This window comes from Ursus maritimus, unplaced genomic scaffold (assembly GCF_017311325.1).
Source record: "Ursus maritimus isolate PB19 unplaced genomic scaffold, ASM1731132v1 scaffold_6, whole genome shotgun sequence".
In the NCBI taxonomy this organism is placed as follows: domain Eukaryota; kingdom Metazoa; phylum Chordata; class Mammalia; order Carnivora; family Ursidae; genus Ursus; species Ursus maritimus.
In genome coordinates, this window is record NW_024426774.1 from 73,336,829 (window position 1) to 73,356,126 (window position 19,298).

The window sequence follows — 19,298 nt, forward strand, 5'->3', positions numbered from 1 at the left end:
CATTTTTATGATCCAACAAAATATCTTGACACATTGGTTTGGAAATAGGTATCTCTATTATTATCACTTTTTAAAAAGATTTTATTTATTTATCTGTCAGAGAGAAAGAGAGCACAAGCATGGGGAGCAGCAGGCAGAGGGAGAAGTAGGCTCCCCCGCTGAGCAAGGAGCCTGATTTGGGACTCCATCCCAGGACCCCGGGGATCATGACCTGAGCTGAAGATAGATGCTTAAGCGACTGAGCCACCTAGGAGTCCCCATTATTATCATTTTGAAGAAATGACTTGTTTTTATTTTTTTTATTTTATTTTTTTAAAGATTTTATTTATTTATTCGACAGAGATAGAGACAGCCAGCAAGAGAAGGAACACAAGCAGGGGGAGTGGGAGAGGAAGAAGCAGGCTCATAACGGAGGAGCCTGATGTGGGGCTCGATCCCATAACGCCAGGATCACACCCTGAGCCGAAGGCAGACGCTTAACCGCTGTGCCACCCAGGCGCCCCCCCCATGACTTGTTTTTATTAATGATAGTTCCCGCCTCTTATTTTTATTAACCAGTTGCCTCACATGATTATAGGGTTAAAATTTATGAAATTACTCCATTGTGGGGTTAATAAACAACATTTTGGATTTTATATATTTTCTTGACCGTATTAATTAATGTGGATTGAGTTAGGTCTTATAAATATTTCCCATAGGTAAATGATTACAGAAAATAAGTGGAAAGAGCTGAGCTCTTTACTGGGATATTCCTTGTCAGAAACAATATAGGAAAATGAATTTTCTTTAAAAAAAAATAAGTGTTGGGGCGCCTGGGCGGCACAGCAGTTAAGCGTCTGCCTTCGGCTCAGGGCGTGATCCCAGAGTTCTGGGATCGAGCCCCACATCAGGCTCTTCCACTATGAGCCTGCTTCTTCCTCTCCCACTCCCCCTGCTTGTGTTCCCTCTCTCACTGGCTGTCTCTCTCTGTCGAATAAATAAATAAAATCTTTAAAAAAAAAAATAAAATAAAAAATAAAAAAAAAATAAAAAAAAATAAGTGTTATTTGATGATACAGGTACAAAGAAATAAAATAATTGGTGGTAATGTTAGAAGTATAGGAAAGAGCTGTGTTGTGTGCTTACAGGGCTTAGTGTAAGAGGAAGTCATTGAGTCAGTTACTATACAGTTTTTGAAAATTATTTCATGAACACAAACCATATTTGCTTTAGTCCCACCTTAGCCAATTGGGTAAGGACTTTGAATGTCAGGTTTGAACATTGTAAATGTTGGTTTCATGCCATGTGTGTTTCTTAACCCTTATTGTACGTTTATTTTTACATTAGGTGAGAAATTCATCCACACTCCTTTTTAGTACCTTGATCACAAGAATATTTGGAGTTAAAAGGGGAAAGGATGAACTCTCCAAAAAAAATAGGTAAGCTTCATCTAATGCTAACTTTACTTTTAAAAAATATTGTCCTGGCCAAAAATAATTTTGGGAAATTTGCTTACTTTTATGGATTCATCTAGAGCATAAAACTATTAAAATGCTATAGTAAATTAACCTAGGCTGCCAAATTCTAAGCTCTTGGGCAAAAATACCTACTGTTTAGTAAGTGGACCTTTCAAAGCAACAAAAACACAGCAAGGTAGCAAGGGCTGAAATTTTGAGCTTGTTTCTCAGTGCAACAGCTGAAGTTTTTTTTTTTTTTTTCTTTGCATGTTCATTTATTCCTGAAATGTCCTAAATTGCTTTTTCTTGATGTGTGAACCAAGTACTAGCTTGTATAGTATCTTTGCTTTTTTGCATTAAACTCTGTAGCCAAGGGGAACAGTTACAGATAGATGTTGGCCACACAGAATAAAGGGTTTTTTACTTTTAGGTCTTTAGTGTTATGGCTTTTCTTTAATATGTTTTTCTTTTAAGGTTTTTTTTTAATGTCTGGAAGGAAACTTATTGAAACACTTTCATGATGGGTCATTTTTAGATATAATGCACAAGTTCCATTTGTTGGTTTTTAAAGAAGAGAAGTTTTGAATAGTTGTTTCTTCAGCACTTGGGAGGATTTGATGGTAGTCTGGTGGCTTGCAAGTGCTGACAGTAGATGTCACTGTCGCTGCATGTGTCATTACTTTCTTTACTTCATTTAGGATCCAATTAGGCCCTGTACTTTCTCTTAATGATCTATAGATAACTAAGGCCCTATTCCTCTCTCACCTAAAAAGGCTGATTATCACATTTTTAATTTAGGTTTTAAGCTGTTACTTGTTAAAATATTTTCTTGTGATAGAAGTGAGTTTTAGGAATTAGAAAATGTCATGAAATAATTTTATGATGCACTGTTGATAATTCTAATGAAACCAACTGATAGTTCTGAATTGTCATTTAAATTGCTACTTATCACCCTGTGAAATCATCAAATATTTAAAAAGAAAGCAACTGGCTATAAGCATGAATCCCCTGAGTGAAATACTGGAGAGTTGTTGTTGTTGCTGTTTTTTAATCAAGTTGTATTTTTAAAATCATGCTAACACTATTCTTTGAAAGGATGGTACGATTTTTACTATTTAGCCAGTTGCTAAAGAAGTTCCTCCTCTCAGTCGTTTGAAATCATTAGTATTTGTTTCTCCTTAGCTTTCTTTATTTTGTTAATAATTCTAAAAAGTATTAAGGTTTAAAACAGTTTGGTCATGTTATAAGGCCATGATAAATAATGGCATAAATACAGTATGAGATAATTAACTGAAATTAATGTTTCAAACTGAACGTGACAGTGAAGAAATGCTTTATTCCCTTTTACTTTTTATAAACTGAGTGATTCTCACATGTGTATACAGATTTTACTATGTATAGGAGAAAATCACCAGATTCATCCCATTTGGGTTACATCTGAAGGAGGGTAGAGGAATAACACAATGAAACCACCCTGCTTTAATCGATTTGCCAAAGGCATGCTGATGGGAGCCGCCATTATGAATTCATTCTTCTTAAATAGGGAAGGTTACAAAGTATGTAACTTTCCTAGAAAGAGGGAAATGGGATATTCATATCATTGTTTTGAGTGAAGTTGAAAGGTGAAATGAAGGACTTAAGAAATTAGTAATTTTTTTAAATGTGATGAACATTCTTGGTGAGAAAAAGCCTTTATTTTAATAATCTGAAGATTGACCTGTATCATTACGTATACAAGGCTCTTGTTCTCTGTTTAACTCCTAAGGAGTGTATTTCCTGGAAGTATCCACTAGATTTGCTCTGCAAAACCTTTAGTGTCTTAAATTAGCCGTTATTTGTAGTGGTTATTCTAGTCGTAGTTTGTTTAATTATGTCACTTTTTGTTGAAATGTTTATAACCCTGTTCCCTACAATATTAACTCCCTGAGGGCAACACCTTTTCCATGTATTCTGTGTATATATAATGGACATTTTAAGAATGCTAGTAATAACGATGTCTTGTTGGTTGGTTACTCAACCGTCGAATAACTATGCTCAGCTGATGAGACCTCACAGACCAGTTAAGTCTCCTTTCGCAGCCACAGATTGTTCTGCACACCGTCTTGCAAATGTGTGCTCTTGGTCAGAAGAGAACTGGTCATAAAAGAACATCTGCCTTTCCCATCTAGTGGGAAAAAAATGTCTGTCTTGGGGTAAACAGACTTGGTTTCTAGGCATTTTGCTGCCTCTAGAGATGACCTTAATAGACTTCCTTATCCTCTTTGGACTTCAATTTCTCCGTCTCTGTAACAGGAATAATAAGATCCATGCTCTGTACTCATAGGGCTATGGTAGGGATGAAACTAATGACTAACCGTTCATTTTCTTTTAAAATGTTGGAAGTCGCGGTGCCTGGGTGGCTAAGTCGGTGAAGCGTCCGACTCTTGATTTCATCTTAAGTCATGATCTCAGGGTCCTGAGATCGAGCCCTCTGCTCCTCCCCTGCCTCACACGTGCCCTCTCTCAAATAAATAAATAAATAAATAAATAAATAAATAAATTAATTAATTAATTAATTAAATGTTGGAAGGCCTACACAGTTAGAGACAGTTTGCTTTTTTTCTGTTACCACTTCTATTAAGGTGCTCATCCTATCATCTTAGAGTTACACTGAAGTTTTTGAGGACAGAGTCAGTTTCTTACTCGTTTGTGTACCTGGTACCTACCATATGTGTGGCATATGATAGGCACACAGAAATAGTTGCTTAAAGAGCTAGTAAATTTTGTTACTGGAGGAGAGATAAGAAATCTGGTTTCTACTCCCTGCCTTTGTTGCAATATAGCCACGATAACCAACTGAGACAAATTAGTTAACCTCTCTGGGCCTTGGTTTTCTCCTCTAAGATAAGAGATTTGGACCATCCTGGAGGTTTCTTATTTTTGCAATGTACTAAGCTAAGGCTTTATGTAATTGTTACTAAACTTGTGGGTTTGGTAAACTGCTCTATTCCCAGTTCCTAAAACAGTACCTGCCTTGTAGTACAGACAAGAAGTTCCCTTTTCCCATGTAGAGAAGGGAGCAGGACGTTCTGCATCCCCATTTGTAAGTATGTAGAGTGCACTGGCAATGATTGGACTCTAGAGTCCCTTAGTCTTGTCCTAGATGTGTTCCTTGGATTTTGAAGAATGAGAAAACTGAAGCTTCACTTGGTTTTTTGAAATCATGTTACAACTTTTTAATTTGCTAAATCTCTTTTCCTATCTATTTATTACCCTCTGGCTGACTTGGCCTGACATGATGAATCTTTGATCCCATGTAGAAGCAGAGTCCGCACAGCTCTGTGATCTGGGGAGTGTGCTGGGCTTTCCACAATGGCCTCCATTTGCAGTGTTGTGAGTGGGCACCCCTTGAGAGTTCCTCATTCCGTACAGCGCAGGAGCTAAACCAGTGTGATATTTACCGCTAGGTCTTTCTCTTTAGCCCCTGTGGGTATTAACCTTCAACTATTCTAGTTCCAGGGAAATGACAGATGTCAATATATAGCAGTCTGAAAACTTTATAGATTTTGCCAAAGCTTCATATTGGTCCTCAGTGTAGAGAGTATTCTACAGCTTTCTCTCTTCATTTTATTTTATTTTACTTTATTTATTTGAGAAGGAGAGAGAGAGAGAGTGTGCACACACTCGTGCGAGTGGAAGAAGGGACAGAGGGGGAGAGAGATTCTTAAGCAGGTTCTCTAGGACCCTGAGTTCATGACCTAAGCCAAATTTAAGAGTCAGACACTTAACCAATTGAGCCACCCAGGCATCCCTCTCTATTTTATTTTATTTTATTTTATTTTATTTTATTTTATGCAGGCTCCTAGCAGAGGAGCCTGATGTGGGGCTTGATCCCAGAACGCCGGGATCACGCCCTGAGCCGAAGGCAGATGCTTAACGACTGCGCCACCCAGGCGCCCCCCTCTCTCTTTATTTTAAATCAGTTAGTCAGCCAATGAGAATTTGTAAGCATGTGTCATGACTCATTGACACAATAGAGGAGTACAAGAGAAGTATAAAACTTGGACCTTGCTCGAGGAGCTTACATTTTAGCTAAGGGAACAAAAATTGTTATTTGCAAAAGATACGAGTAGAAGACAATCTGTAATAAGTGGCTGCTCAGTGTGACATGAGTAATAGATGCACTAGAAAATCATTAATGGGAGAGTTGCATGGAATATTTTGGGGGAAATAGTGTTTCTTATAAGGCTTTGGGAATGAGTAGATTGGGGGTACATGGAAACAGGTAGGTTGGAAGATGGAACAATAGAATAATAATCTTGTTTTTTGTGTTGTTAAGTTATAATAATCTCTATTCTGTCTTGTCAGAGAAAGCTCATATTTAAATTGATAGCTTGGGATGGTTTAGCACAATTTAAGAAAAATATGCTTATAAAAGCATCACCAGGTCCAAGTAAAATTATTTCTAATGACTGTGTTAGGAGATGTTGAATTGTGTTTATTTTACTTTCCTGGGTGTAAACTACGGAGAATTATTTTAGTTATTTCTCCTAACGTCTTAGTTGTGTAGGTCTAGAAGGATCCTCCGAGGGGCATCTGATCTGGTCCAGCCTCTGCTTATAGATAGAATTTGAAGCAGTTTCCAGACAAACTGGCTTCTCTCCTGTTCTTCATGTTTTCTAGGAAAAGAGATTCCACAAGTTTCTGTGGTTACCCACTCCATTGTTTAGGAAATAATTGGATTCTCAAAACTGAAATTGAGAGCTGTAGGGCAATTGGGTTTTTATGTTTTAGAGAACGTAATTATTAGAATTCAGAATAGCTTATTTGCTTTGAACTATATAATGGTTTGTAGCAAGCGCCTATTTGGCCAAACTGAAAATCAAAATTTTCTTTGACTGTGGCCAGGATAATCTTAACATCCTCAGACCCAAAGGATTCTCATTTTCTCCATTTAAAAAGCGTTTATTATGTGTTTACTCTGGGCCAGGCCCTCTGCTGGGCACAGAGATCCAGAGATGAGTCAGACATGAGCTTGGCGCTGGGGAGACCGACCGTCTCACGAAGAATGCCTGCGGTTATCTGCTGTGCTGCAGTCTCTGTTCCACAGGTGCAGAGGGAAGGGGGTAGCATATCTTCAGTGCCTGTTTGTGTGCCTAGCATGTAATTTAGCCTCCATCACAGCCCTGCAAAGTGGATGGTCATCCTAATTTCACAGAGAAGTAAACTAAGGTTAGTCAGATGTAGTTATTTGCCCGAGGCCACACAGCCAGGAAGTGGCAGAACTAGAACACAAGTCCAGTTCCATTTGCAGAGTGCATGCGGATTTATACACCAATGCACATAGCCCCTCGTGAGCACTGAGTCACCTTTTTAGAGTCTGGCTTTAGGTTTTAGATCATCAGACTGTGGGAAATGAGCCACTTCACCTAAGCTCTCAATGTGGAGCAAGAATCTCCCATCTCCCATGTGGCTGGTTGATTTGAGGAGGAAGCCAGTGGAGAAGTTTGTTTTGAGGTGACTGTGAGACCTTTCCGTGGATAGTGGAAGACTTTGTGTGTCTTTGTCCCAAGAATGTTCTCTTCCCAGGGAACTTCACACTCTGTGTTCATGCAAATAGAGGTGAGGGGGGAACAGGTCACAAGGCCTCTAATGTCCTACAAAGCACCAGGAACGTAGAAATCTTAGTTTTCTGGTTGGCAAGTAGGGAATGAATTAAATTACCTCAATAAGATATCCGTGTGGCCAGTAAGACCTTTACCTCTTGTGTTTGATGATAGTTCAGTGCTATGGGGAGAGGATGTGGGGGTTTTGTGATGATGATCCTTGTCTAAGGTATGATGTCTTCTTGGCTTAACCTAATGTTTTTCAAGACTGTGCTTATATTTTTCATTCATATCTTTAACAAAAATGATAGAGGTGCCTGGGTTGGTTAAGTGTTTGCCTTTGGTTCATGTTGTGATCCCTGGGTCCTGGGACCGAGCACTGGGTGGGGCTCCCTGCTCCCAGCTCTGTGTGGAGTCTGCTTCTCCCACTGCCTCTGCTCCCTACCCCCCACCCCCCGCTCGAGCTCACTCTTTCTCATGCACTCTCTCAAATAAATAAATAAAATCTTTTAAAACAATGATAATAATAGCTGTTACTAGTTTTAATCTTTGAGAGGACTTAAGGTGAAAATTGAGGTGCGGAAAAGTTGAGCGATTTGCTGAAGGTCACATAGGTAGTGCCGGAAATGAATTTAATGATTACTTTTAGCTCACAGTAAACTCAACTAGAACATTTTTTTAAAAACCAGTGGATTATTTATAAGTGGAGTTTCTATTGGCAACAATAATACAAGTTGGGACTCAAGTAATTTGAAATTAAATTAAGAGCCCCAGTGTTTTGATATGGTCTGGAGGTGTCATTCATGCATTTTCCACAGTTGTTCAAGAACATTCAGTCTGGTTCTTTAGGCCGAGTTGATAAGTGAGTATTTTTGGAGCCTGAGAAGTAAAGTACAAATCTTGTGTACCCTTGGTTGAGAAGTCCTTAAAATCAAAATTAAGTCTATACCAACACTTTGGCCTACTGGAGAGTTTCATGTTTCCAAGTTTTTGTTCATTCTTAGGTTCATGGATCATAGGTAGGAAAACCACAAATAAAAAATTTTAACCAAAAAGAAGCTCTTAAAAAGAAATATGTTCATGAACTTGAAGTGGGAATTAGTCATTGTGTTCTTAAATATTGACTCTTGCGTGGACCAAGTAATCTTTGTTCCTAAGTACTGCTTCAGGCCATTGCCTTCTTTAATAACTAAGGCATTGTTGCTTTAGTTTGAGCATGTTCTATGGAATTTTGGCAATGCATGCATCCTCTCTCTGCATCTTAGTAAAAGCATGAGTAAATATTTTTTCTTAGCTTTGGTATTTTTGTAGCTTACATTTTATATGAACCAGACTAATATAATGTAATACCAGGATTACATAATTTAAGACATCAGGATTGCTCCCAGGACTATGAGATAAAGTCTTCCTTTATCGGGGGGTTTACAAGCAGTATTTGTTGCTCATTCAATACCTGTAGAGAAATACCACAGAGCTATTTTCCAAATGAGAAAATGGAGTCAAAGAGGTTAAAGCCAGAGGGAATAGTTTCTTTAGAACTTGGATAACATTTTTTTCTTTATTCAGAACTTGATCCTTATAACTACTGATTTTAGTAATGTATAGGTTTAGAAATCCCAGGAATTTCCAGTTATTCTTGTTACACACTGAATTTTTTAATATAATGAATACAATTTTTTCATTGAATATTTATTATTGTACCGTGGCACTCTAATATATACAGAAGTAGTTTATAACACAGTCTTGGATTCCAAGGAGTTCATCGTTTATTGAGAGAGAAGACCAACATGTGAACAAATTTAGGAAAAATGAGTATCAAACTCTCTAATACTATCTGCGGATAGGAGATCAGAGGAGGATGAGGTTGGGCTCCATGCAGGAGTCAGGGCTTAATCTACACTTGAAAGGATGGGCAAGATTTGGACAGGTGGAGAGGAGGACATGATGGAGATATTCATTCATTCATTCATTCTTGGAGCAAGGATTCATTGACTACCTACTCTGTTGTAAGCATCATACTAGGTTCTGGGGCTATATCAGTCAGTAAAACAGATATGCCAGGGAGGCTAGTTTGAATAGTACCTGACATTAGGACTCATTTACAAGTTTTTGTATTGTAGTATCCCATAATAAAAGCATCGTTTTTGGAATCATCTGGGAAGAGATTACATTTTGTGTCCCTGGCAGGTGGGATTGGAGAATATAATACAAAACTCTGAAAGAGAGTTATTTAAAAATAACTTGTAGTCTCTGGAGATTGTTAAAGCATAGCTCTAGCTTGGTGTGGTGACTTTGGCATTTATTCTTTTTGTTATTTCTAAATGAGTAGTGGCCATATTAGAAGGGAATATGTCTTATGTTTTAAGGATTACTAATATCCTCAAGATACTGAAAGATACTTAGTGAAAAATAGATTCTAGAGTCAGGTTTCAGAAACATTGAATTAAGTAAACATTTCTTTATGTCAGAATTTCTCAGGACAGTTCATATGATATGATATATTTTGTGAATCTTCAAAAGTGGGATATAACATGCAGTATTTCCCCAAGTTATTCGACCATGGAAAACTCTCTTTCTCTCTTTTTTTAAAGATCTATTTTTTTATTTGACTGAGGGGTTGGGGAGCAGAAGGAGAGGGAGAGAGAATCTCAAGTGACTCCGAGCTGAATTTGGAGCCCAACACCGGGCTCAGTCTCATGATCACAAGGTCATGACCTGAGACAAAGCCAAGAGTCCGCCGCTTAACCCACTGAACCACCCAGGCGTCCCTCTCTCTCTTTTAAAGAACATGTATTGCCATCTTGTGTGCCATCCGACATAGTTAAGTGTGACTGCTGTGGGGTAGTGAAGGCAGGTGGGAGGCATGTGTCTGATCGTTAGGAGCAGCAGCGACTGTGGGAAAGGAAGATACTCATTTCAGATCTAGCTCGGCAGGAACAGAAAAGATCAGCTACAGTTGCAGTTAAATATGCTATCAATTATCCCAAGCTGTCAGATAAAAATTCAAAATAGCATCCTAACATATAGTGGGTAGTGAATAAATATGAATCAGTGAAAATTTCATCATCTTAGACTGTTTCAAATCTTAGGGTATTTAAAGTGCCTCTTTGGGACAAAGAACTTTATATTCTACGTTAGAATCTTCTACCATTTTGTCAGAAGATGTTCATTTTCCCAAATTATTGGCATGGGGACAAGGTCAGTTCCAAACCATTGGGGTGTGATGTATGTACCTGTGGGGCGGGCGGGGGGGCAGAACAGTAACCAGCTTTGAAATATAATAGGTGAGGCTTTAAGATCTACTTGTGTAACTGAGTTTTCTACCTTTGGACTGTATGTCTTTCTAGTAAATTAAGCAGCATATTCTGTTGTTGTCCCTCATTTCCCAAATTATAGCTCCATTTGTTAATATTTAAACAGAGACTTGAGATAATTCAAACTTGTAGCAGTTAGAATGCTTTTGACTGCATGTAACAGAACACTGGAATCAAAATGGAAAGAATAAAGAGAAATTATTATCTCACATATAACCAAGAAGTTTTAAGGGGGATTGCTTTATTCTAGGTTGATAACATCATCAAAGACCCAGGTTTTTTTCATTTTTCTGCTGTGTCATCCTTGATGTGATGACATTGGCCCCAGGCAAGCTTCCTTCTTGGTTGCAAGGTGGCTGCAGTTCCAGCCATCACATCTAGGTGCAACAGCGTCTAGGCACTACAGTGGCCTCGTGCCTCTCTGTTTTTAAACGTAACAACATCACCTCCTATATGTTCCCGTGCTCTCAGTCCCACACCCTGCAGACTTCCCTTTACATCTCTTTGGCCAGAGTTAACATCATAGCATGCCCCAACTTATCCCTGACAAGAGAAATGGATACACCATAATTATCTTAGACTAATCAGGATTCTCCAGTTGGGTTGGGGGTTGGTGCCAGTCTTCCCCGAAGCATATCAGAGCATATTGAGCATACTCAGAGAAGGGTATATACCAAACCAAACTCAAGTACTGTTAAAAGGAAGGATGGGGTGGGGGAATGAATTTTTAGTGGGCAACTAATGAAGTCTGCGGTTACATTCTTCTAGGCTATTTCAAAAGCTTTGAAAATGTTTTCATTAAGAACAACGGCTTAATAGGAAGAGAAGTAGTATATGTAGTATTTTAGCCTAATAGGAAAATGCGTTTTTTTCCCCTTTACTTATGCAGTTCCTTCATGTAATTTTAAAAAGATACGAAGTGTAGTACAAGTGTGTCTGGCTATGTGGTTATACATAATTCGTTACTGTAAGCAAGCTTGCATTATAAAAATTTTACTCAAGAACAAAGTATATGTCTTTACACATGAAAAAAAGTTTTGTAGAGCATTGAAATAGAGATTTCGAATAAAATATAATCAACTTCTAAGTCAAAAAATGCTACTCTGCGATGTGAAATGTCTCCCTGGTTCACAGCTGATCTCTAACAAGCTAACAGAATGCTAACACTGTTTTTTATTAGGAACTCAAATTCATTTTGGAATTTGACCTCTATATTACAACATCGATGTTGTTATTGTGAGGCCAGATGGAGTGAAGTCTATTGATCTTTCCAAATTTATTGGAATTGGTACTTAATTATTTTCATTTATTAACCAGAAATCCCTATTTCATTTAAATCACGTGTTATATTTTGATGTAGTATTTTGGCCTCCGAAATCAAATTAGGCCGTTTGTTTTGAACAGTCTCACTTTCTCTATCTGCCAGTTTTCGTTCTTTTCTCTCTTCCAAACTGTTACTCTTTTGTTCTGTACAAACTGCCTCTGTAGGAGTTGACCATGAGGCTGTCTGGGTCAGGGCAAACCAGCTGGGCTGGACAGAAGATGGAGTCAGACTAGCTACATTTGATTGAGGATCAGTAAGTCTGATTCATTTGCTGAATCTTGGAGGTCTAGAGTTTTCTATCCTATAAGCAAAATTCTAGAGCCATCGATTGCTCTGAGTACCTCTTTGTCTTTCTTGTATTTGTTTCTGTGCTCAGTCAAGCCATGGACAACTGATCTAGATACATGTAATGGTTAGTTACATACTTCCTCCCCTTATTAACCCACTTGATCCTGTCTTTCACCCTCTGCAGTCAAAGTCCTCCTCAGCCATTGGTTATGGCTATAATTGGTGGCCTGTTCAGGTGACCCAACAGTTTTTTTTTCTTCATTATTTATTCAACAAAAAATGCTTACTAGGTTCAAGGCTCTGAGCACTGAGAAGAGTACAGACATTTATAAAATATCTAAATATTTGAAGAACAGTCAAAGAGATAAGGCTCAACTCAACTCTAATGCAAGGTGGAAAGCTTAAATTCTCTGTTAACTCCCTTCCCCTCCCTCAGGGAGGAGCCTGTCTGCCCCACTCCTCCGCTTCCTCACTTCCGTGCCACTGTGTGATTGCACCTCTGAGAGCTTTTCCTCATCCTCTTCAAACACATGGCCCCTATTTACCCCTTCCTCTTCCCCTTCTCGGTTCTTCTGCCATTTAGGCAGGAACATTTCACCTGATCACGTCTTTATCTTGCTGCGTTCTTCTGTGCTATCTATATGGCAATCAGTGATTCAGATCATGACATTAAACATTAAAGCAGTATTGATGACCTGTCTCCCCATCTATATTTGGAAACAAAATTCTGTGTGCCAAAAAAACAGTATCACTGACAGAAAATAAAGGCGGTGAGTACCCAGGTTTCCCCAGATACATAGCCCAGGTCATCATCTCTTTTTCCTTTATGCTTTCATTAAGCCAATTTTCCCATTAGCTTCAACGTGTATTAGGGCAATAAAGGAGAATTTCTGTCTGAGTGGCATGTGTGCTCTTGTTTTGATTAGTTACAAACATTGCAACAGCAGAGGCTTCAGTTTTTTATCATTGTGAAAGTATAACGTTTCAGTGGGGAAGTAAATAGATTTATGTCTTGGGAAGAATGTATTTCAGTTGGCATACGATCATTTACCAGTTGTGGCCTTTCCACAGATGGACATATCATTCTTAAATACTTGCATGTTTTCAGCCCTAACTGCCTTCAGAATTGTTCTGCCGTGCACTGCCAAACCGTTTGGCTCACCCATGAAAATCGAATTCCATGGGATCCATGGCATTTTCTTTGGAGGTTTCTTTCTCTAGAAATCTCTTCCTCCTCCTGCCCTTCACTAAATTGAAATGTAATCATTTTTCAGGGTTTTGTGTATAATATCAATCAAAGTAACATTCCTTTAATGGACAAACCATAGTTTACTTAGTCTTTCTCTTATTATTAAATATATAGTTTCCCCCCTAGGTTTTTTTTTTTAACATATATTATTAATAATGGTGTGGTGAGTATCTTTTATTTACAAAGTGTTTTAGTATGCAGGGTTATTTCTTGCAGATAGATGCACCTACGTGTAACTTCTTGGTATTAGGGTATAACTAGTCTTCAGATTCTATTTGTGTGTTTTCAGATTTCTTGGTAAACTGATCTTGAAAAACAGTTTCCCATTTCACCTTCCTACTAGGAATTTTCACGAGCTCTTTCTTGCCTCTGATCTAATGCCCATACCCCTTTAATTGGCCTTTCCCATTCTGTTAAACCTTTTCCTTTCTGTTTTAACCAACTGCCTAACACTGAGCATTTACACTCCATCTAATTTTTCCACATTATAAAAAAGTGGTGCAGGGAATATCCTCATGCATTTTCGCTTTTCTTGTGTTTTCAGATTATTTCTTCGGGATAAATGATCAGAAATGGAAATAGTGGGTTCAAGAATGTAAACTTTCCAGAAAACTCATAGCCAGGCTTCTTTTAAATAAGAAGATACAATTTATAAATTCACTAGCATGTGTAATCTTCCTGGTAGTGGATATTATTAATTTCTAATGCAAGTTTAAGAGAATGTGAGGGGGGAAATTACCATGTTGTTTCAATTTCTGTTGCTTTTATTAGTAGTGAGGTTAAACATTTGCCCACATAATTTGTTGGTTAATTGTATTTTCTTCAGCTTAGCTTTCAAGGCCCTATGTAATTTGGATTTGCCCTTTTCACCTTATCTCCTATTATTCAAACCCACAAATATTTATTAAACCCCTACAAACTACCAACAAATAAATATACTCTAACCAAGCTAATCTCCCTACTGTTCCTTTGGATATGTTAGGATTTTCCTTTTTGTTGCTTTTATTCCTGCTTTCTGGGCTCCAAAAGTGCCTGTCCCTTCTCTTCTACTTATAGTCTGCTGGTTTTTCCCATCCTGTGGGGGCTCAGCCTGAATCTTTTTTCCTCCAGGAAGTCTTCCCTGACCTGACTATGGCTTCTTTGAGAGCAGGGCCTATGACTGATGCCCGTTTTTGTCCCAGTGCCCTGTAAAGGGTCTGCCTTACATCGGGGGCAAAGAAGTGATAGATTGACGTCGCTCAGAAAATGCATGTTGAGTTAGACAGGTCTAGATTGAACTTCCGGCTCAGACTTTGGGTTAGTTATTTAGTCCCTTGAGCCTCAGTTTCTTTATCTCAGCATCATCATAAATTGGGGATGGTAACAGTACCTGTCTCCAGAGTTGTTACAAGGAGTCAATGTGACAATGCTTTTGAAGGGCCCAGTGCAGTAATGCTGGGGGAGCATTTAGTGAGAATTGTCTTTAAATTAGTTGAACTATCGATACGAACGGGTGATCCCAGCACTCACTGTGCTCCTTTTCTTTAGGACTCTCCCTGGTGTACCACAGATGGTGCATACTCTCTTTCCTGTGTGCTATTGCTTCTTGTGAATTAGTTGTGGACTCTGAACTCAATTCCGTGTTCTGAAAGAGAGGGCTTATCTTTAAGGTTTGTTGCATGTCCTAAAGCACCGAGTAAATACTCATGTGTTGAGTATGGTTGAGTAGCTTTGGTAGCAGTGATGAGCACCTCATTTGCTGTCTTTAAATAGAAACTTTACTGGACCTTTACTAGGAGAAATTACTTTCTCCTAGGGCCTTTTAAGAAATGTTTAGTTTTGTTGCTTGTTCAGCCAAATGGAGTTAGTTATTCAGTAGAAAATGGTAAAAATATCCAAATAACACCACCGGATTTCACTTTTCCATATGGTGTTTCAAAGTGTTGCATTCATTAGTATTTGTGAGAAACCTATGGTTAATACCACCAGAAGTCATAAACTAGACCAGATTTTTTCCCCTTTTTAACTTTTACATGATTTGGATTAACAACAGTGTTAGTCCCTAATTTACACCTGGGATTTCCAAACCTTCTCAAAAAGCTGTAACAATGATTCATATTTAGTCACCATGTGACTGGGTTATTTTCATTTATTGAAAACATAAACAACAAAAATATAGCCTGGATAAAGATCTCCATGTATTTTAACTAGTGACAGATGCTATGATCAGAATTTCTACTTAAGTCAGGCATTTTTGACATACACCTCAAGCCTCGCAATTAAGCTTTATGCCTTTCCAAACATAACAGTTAACCAATAAACCAAAATATCAGCCTGGTCTGGCTTAGCTCAGCGGTCTTTTGATTTCTTCCAGTCTGTTTGATGTGGAGGCTTATTGAGATTTATCTACTGAGCTGTTCATAGTTTGTAGGGCTGAGAGCACTGGCTATATTATATAAGATTCCATTAATGACAGGAGAGTGTAGACAGTCTGTACAGTGTAGATAATTTAGTCAGTTGTGCTGGTCATGGTTTTGTTGAAATTTTTAAGACTTTTGTCAAGTTTTTTTTATTAATACTCAATGATTTTTCCTTATTTCCAAGTTTATACTGTGAGCCTCAAAACAGATGTAGTTCAATTGGTTCAATTTAGTAGAAAGTTTTTTAACTTTCAGTAGAAATCTCCATGTAGATTTGAAAGCTTTTCCAATTATTTGGACCAGTTTGTCCATAAGGAAAATAAAAATAGAAATATATAATAATCAATTATAAAGATTTGCTAGTGGGGGGGTAAGACATTATTCCATTGTATTGTTTGTGATAGTAATAATATCAGTATTCCCAACTTTATAACCTAAAGGCTGCAAAGGACTCTCATACACTTACCTCATGTAATTCTGGCAAGAATACTCAATAAGTATAACTGTCCTCATTTTAAATAATACAGTTGGAATTTAGATTAATTTGCTGTGTGTCTCATATCTTCTAGTTGGATCTGTTTATAGTATGAAACAGAGCTGGTGTTCAAATTCAGAGAAGACTCCTAATTCCAGTTATTTTCCCGTTACACTAAAGCTTTTTTTTCTATAACATACAGTATTTCTAAAGGTATCAAAGTTCTGCCAAACAGCTTTCCATTGGTTTAATCACATTCTCTTTCCTAAGAAGCGGTGTAAAATTACTCTTGTTTATGCTGCTGGAGATGAGAAAATAAGATTGTATTGGAGGAATAATGAAACATATTTACTCCTCCTGCCTCGGTTGCCCCATGCATCAAATGGGGAAGATACTAGCACCTAACCTTGTAGGGTCCTTGGGTGGGTCAGGTGAGTTAATATATGCAAGAAGATTAGCAGATGCCTGGCACAGAGTAAATGATAATACGGTTAGGTATTATTAGCATTCATTTACTCAGTAGGGTTTATTAATTCACTGCCACATGCCAGGTAACGTGCTGGACTTTGGAAGGTAAGTCAGAGTCTTTGCCCTCAGGGGTCTCACAACTGGGTGCAGGAGACGTACTGCAGTCTGCGTGCCATTAGCGTGAATGTTCTGTATAGAGGCATGCAAAGAGATGTGGAAGCACAGAGTAGAGATGAGCCTCTCATCTCAGGGGCCTTCCTGTAGGAGGCAGCGCCTGAGCTTGAAGGATAAGGAGAAGTTAGCCAAGTGAAGAAAAGCAGTCGGGGAAAGGGAGCCAGGGGAAGTGATGATGGTGGTGAAAGGTCGGTATGAACATGTTTCTTCAGGCCAAGGGTTTTTGAAGACTTTAATATGCTGGTATGTACTATGACTCTGCAGTCACAGTGTAGACACTCATTGAAAATATTGAATCATAGAATTCTTTTTCATGGAGTATCTTAGCAAGACTATGTTTTAAAGAACACAGTTGAGGAAACTGTGGGCGGGCTGGGAGGTGATAAATGAGTTCAGGTCAGAAATGGGGTGGGCAAGGAGGACGGAGCGGGGACATTGATTAGAGTTATTAAGACAATAGATTTGACAGGACTTGATGAAAAATGAGGGGACCGGGGAAGAGGAAAGATGGTGGGCTGATTGGGCTGATTTTGGGCTTGGGACAGTGCCTGGGTCCGATGATGCCATCTACAGAGGTGAAGATTTAGGAGGAGAAGCATGTTGTGGGGTGTAGGGGGAGGTTGGGGGATCCTGAGTTCAGTTTTGGATCTGTGTTTCGAGATGCCTGAGGGACATCCAATGGAACATATTCATGAAATAGTTCAGTATACTGGTTCTGGAACATAGGAGCGGGTCCTGGGCTGGATGAAGGAGTCATCCGGGTATAGACGGTATTTTATGCTGTGAATGAAATAACCCAGAGGGGTGAGGTAGACTCCTAGGGGCATCATTGTTTAGGTGACGTGTGCAGGAAGAGGATCTCTCAGCAGAGATTGAGTATTTCAACAATCTGGTATTCTTTGAGACACGCTTGTCTGTTCCCCTGTGAGCCATGAGTATTTTGTTTTGTTTTGTTTTTTTGGAAAGTGCCTGACTCCACCCATGCAGGAAATCTACTCTGTGGGCTACTCATTCTCCCAAGAATCTGGGTAGTTGCAGAAGGAGGCACTTCACCCACACCCTAAGCTCTCTGAGGAGAGCTGTGTGGTATCCTGCCCAACCCTTCTGAGCTCAGCACGGGGAGGTGGAGCCATCTTGCATTGTTAAGTTTTTGAGTGTGTTAGGTCCTTAAATGTAACTGGAGAAATAATGAAAGAGAAGTATTCCACTGGGATTAAACAAGTTCAATGGATTTTAATTTTCCTGATAAACTATTATTAAGAAATTGTTTTGGAGATTTACTCTCTGAGTAGGATTAGCTAACCTACATTTTCATTTGGATAAGTAGTTCTTTAATTAGCAACCAAGATTTAGGGAATAGTTTCCCATTGCTTTCTATAGTGTAGGGAAGGCATGTGAAACTGCCAAATGAAGGTTTTCCTCATGATAGTCAGGAGCAGGGAAAACAAGAGGAAATTATAATATGTTAAGGGAAAGGATTCTGTTCATCCAGTGTGCCTGCTTTTATCTTCAGTTCTGGAAGTCTCTGCTGGCAGGGTTTTTGTTTTTTTTTTTTCTTCCCTATTCTTGTCATGCCAGAAGTTGCATATTTCTGGCAAAATGTTCATTACTGGCAAGGGGTGAGCAAGAAATCCTTTGCCAGAGAATTAAGCAAGCAGAAGTCTGTCAAAACAAATATTCTAGTTTGAAAATACAGTCCTGCGGGGGAAGGGGGAGGGGTGGATAGTGGAGGAGGCCAGGGCATGTTCTAATGCTGTGTATTTATTTCATAAGAATTCTGTGTTCTGAAAGACTGTTGCTTGTAGGAATGCTAGAGGAAGCAAGATTGTGGTGCATTAAATGTACTGATGAGGAAGGATGGGTTTTCTGGGGATTTTTGGTTTGCTTTAGTGTTTGGTATTCAGCTCACAGGATAGTCTTTGCTAAGAGTGAAACATTTTGAAAAGAAAGAAGCTTTATAATTTAATTCAAGAGATATTTAACAAAACTTATGTTTACGTGGAAAAACTCAGACTGAGGATATTAAACATGTATAAACAGCCATGCATATAAACACACGGTCCACTTCCTAAGCATTTATTTGACTGGAAAATGCTAACTTTATATAATTTCAGTCTTAAAAGTATTGGCTGATTGATTCAGAAAAGCAGAACTTGGGTTTTTTTTTTTTTTCCTCCTAACTTTTCCTTCTACTTCTTCCTTGTTACCTTAAAAAAATCATTTTATAGAAGAGTAAAATTATAGATTGGATAAATGCAAGGTTTTTATAGAAGTTGCTCTTCAAGCTGGAGAAATATAGGCTGGCGTTTGTACTTTCTACTGGGATGGGGGTGGGTGCCAACCATATTAAAACCTCAAGAATGAAAACCGTTGCATGCAAAAGTGGATTTTGAGAATTTCCTGACCACATATCTGTATGCAACTGACATCATTTTTTGAGAGAACTTTTAAAACAAAATATATTGCATTGTGTAATGTTGAAGTAAATGATCATCCATAATAGGATGTATTAGTAATTAAGAAAATAATAGTAATAAAATATAAACCAGTTTATTCTTATCTCCTTTTGGCAAATTTTAGACTTGC

General features: G+C 38.4%; 1 protein-coding gene across 2 annotated transcripts in view; it reads left to right on the forward strand.

The window, feature by feature from the left end:
* The window catches only part of THADA (THADA armadillo repeat containing), a 316,084-nt gene that overhangs the window by 94,459 nt on the left and 202,327 nt on the right, over positions 1-19,298 (forward strand). For both annotated transcript variants that reach the window (XM_040623526.1, XM_008699809.2), the window contains one exon: positions 1,327-1,418. In XM_040623526.1, the coding sequence (XP_040479460.1) occupies positions 1,327-1,418 (92 nt within the window). The remainder of the gene's footprint in view (positions 1-1,326; positions 1,419-19,298) is intronic.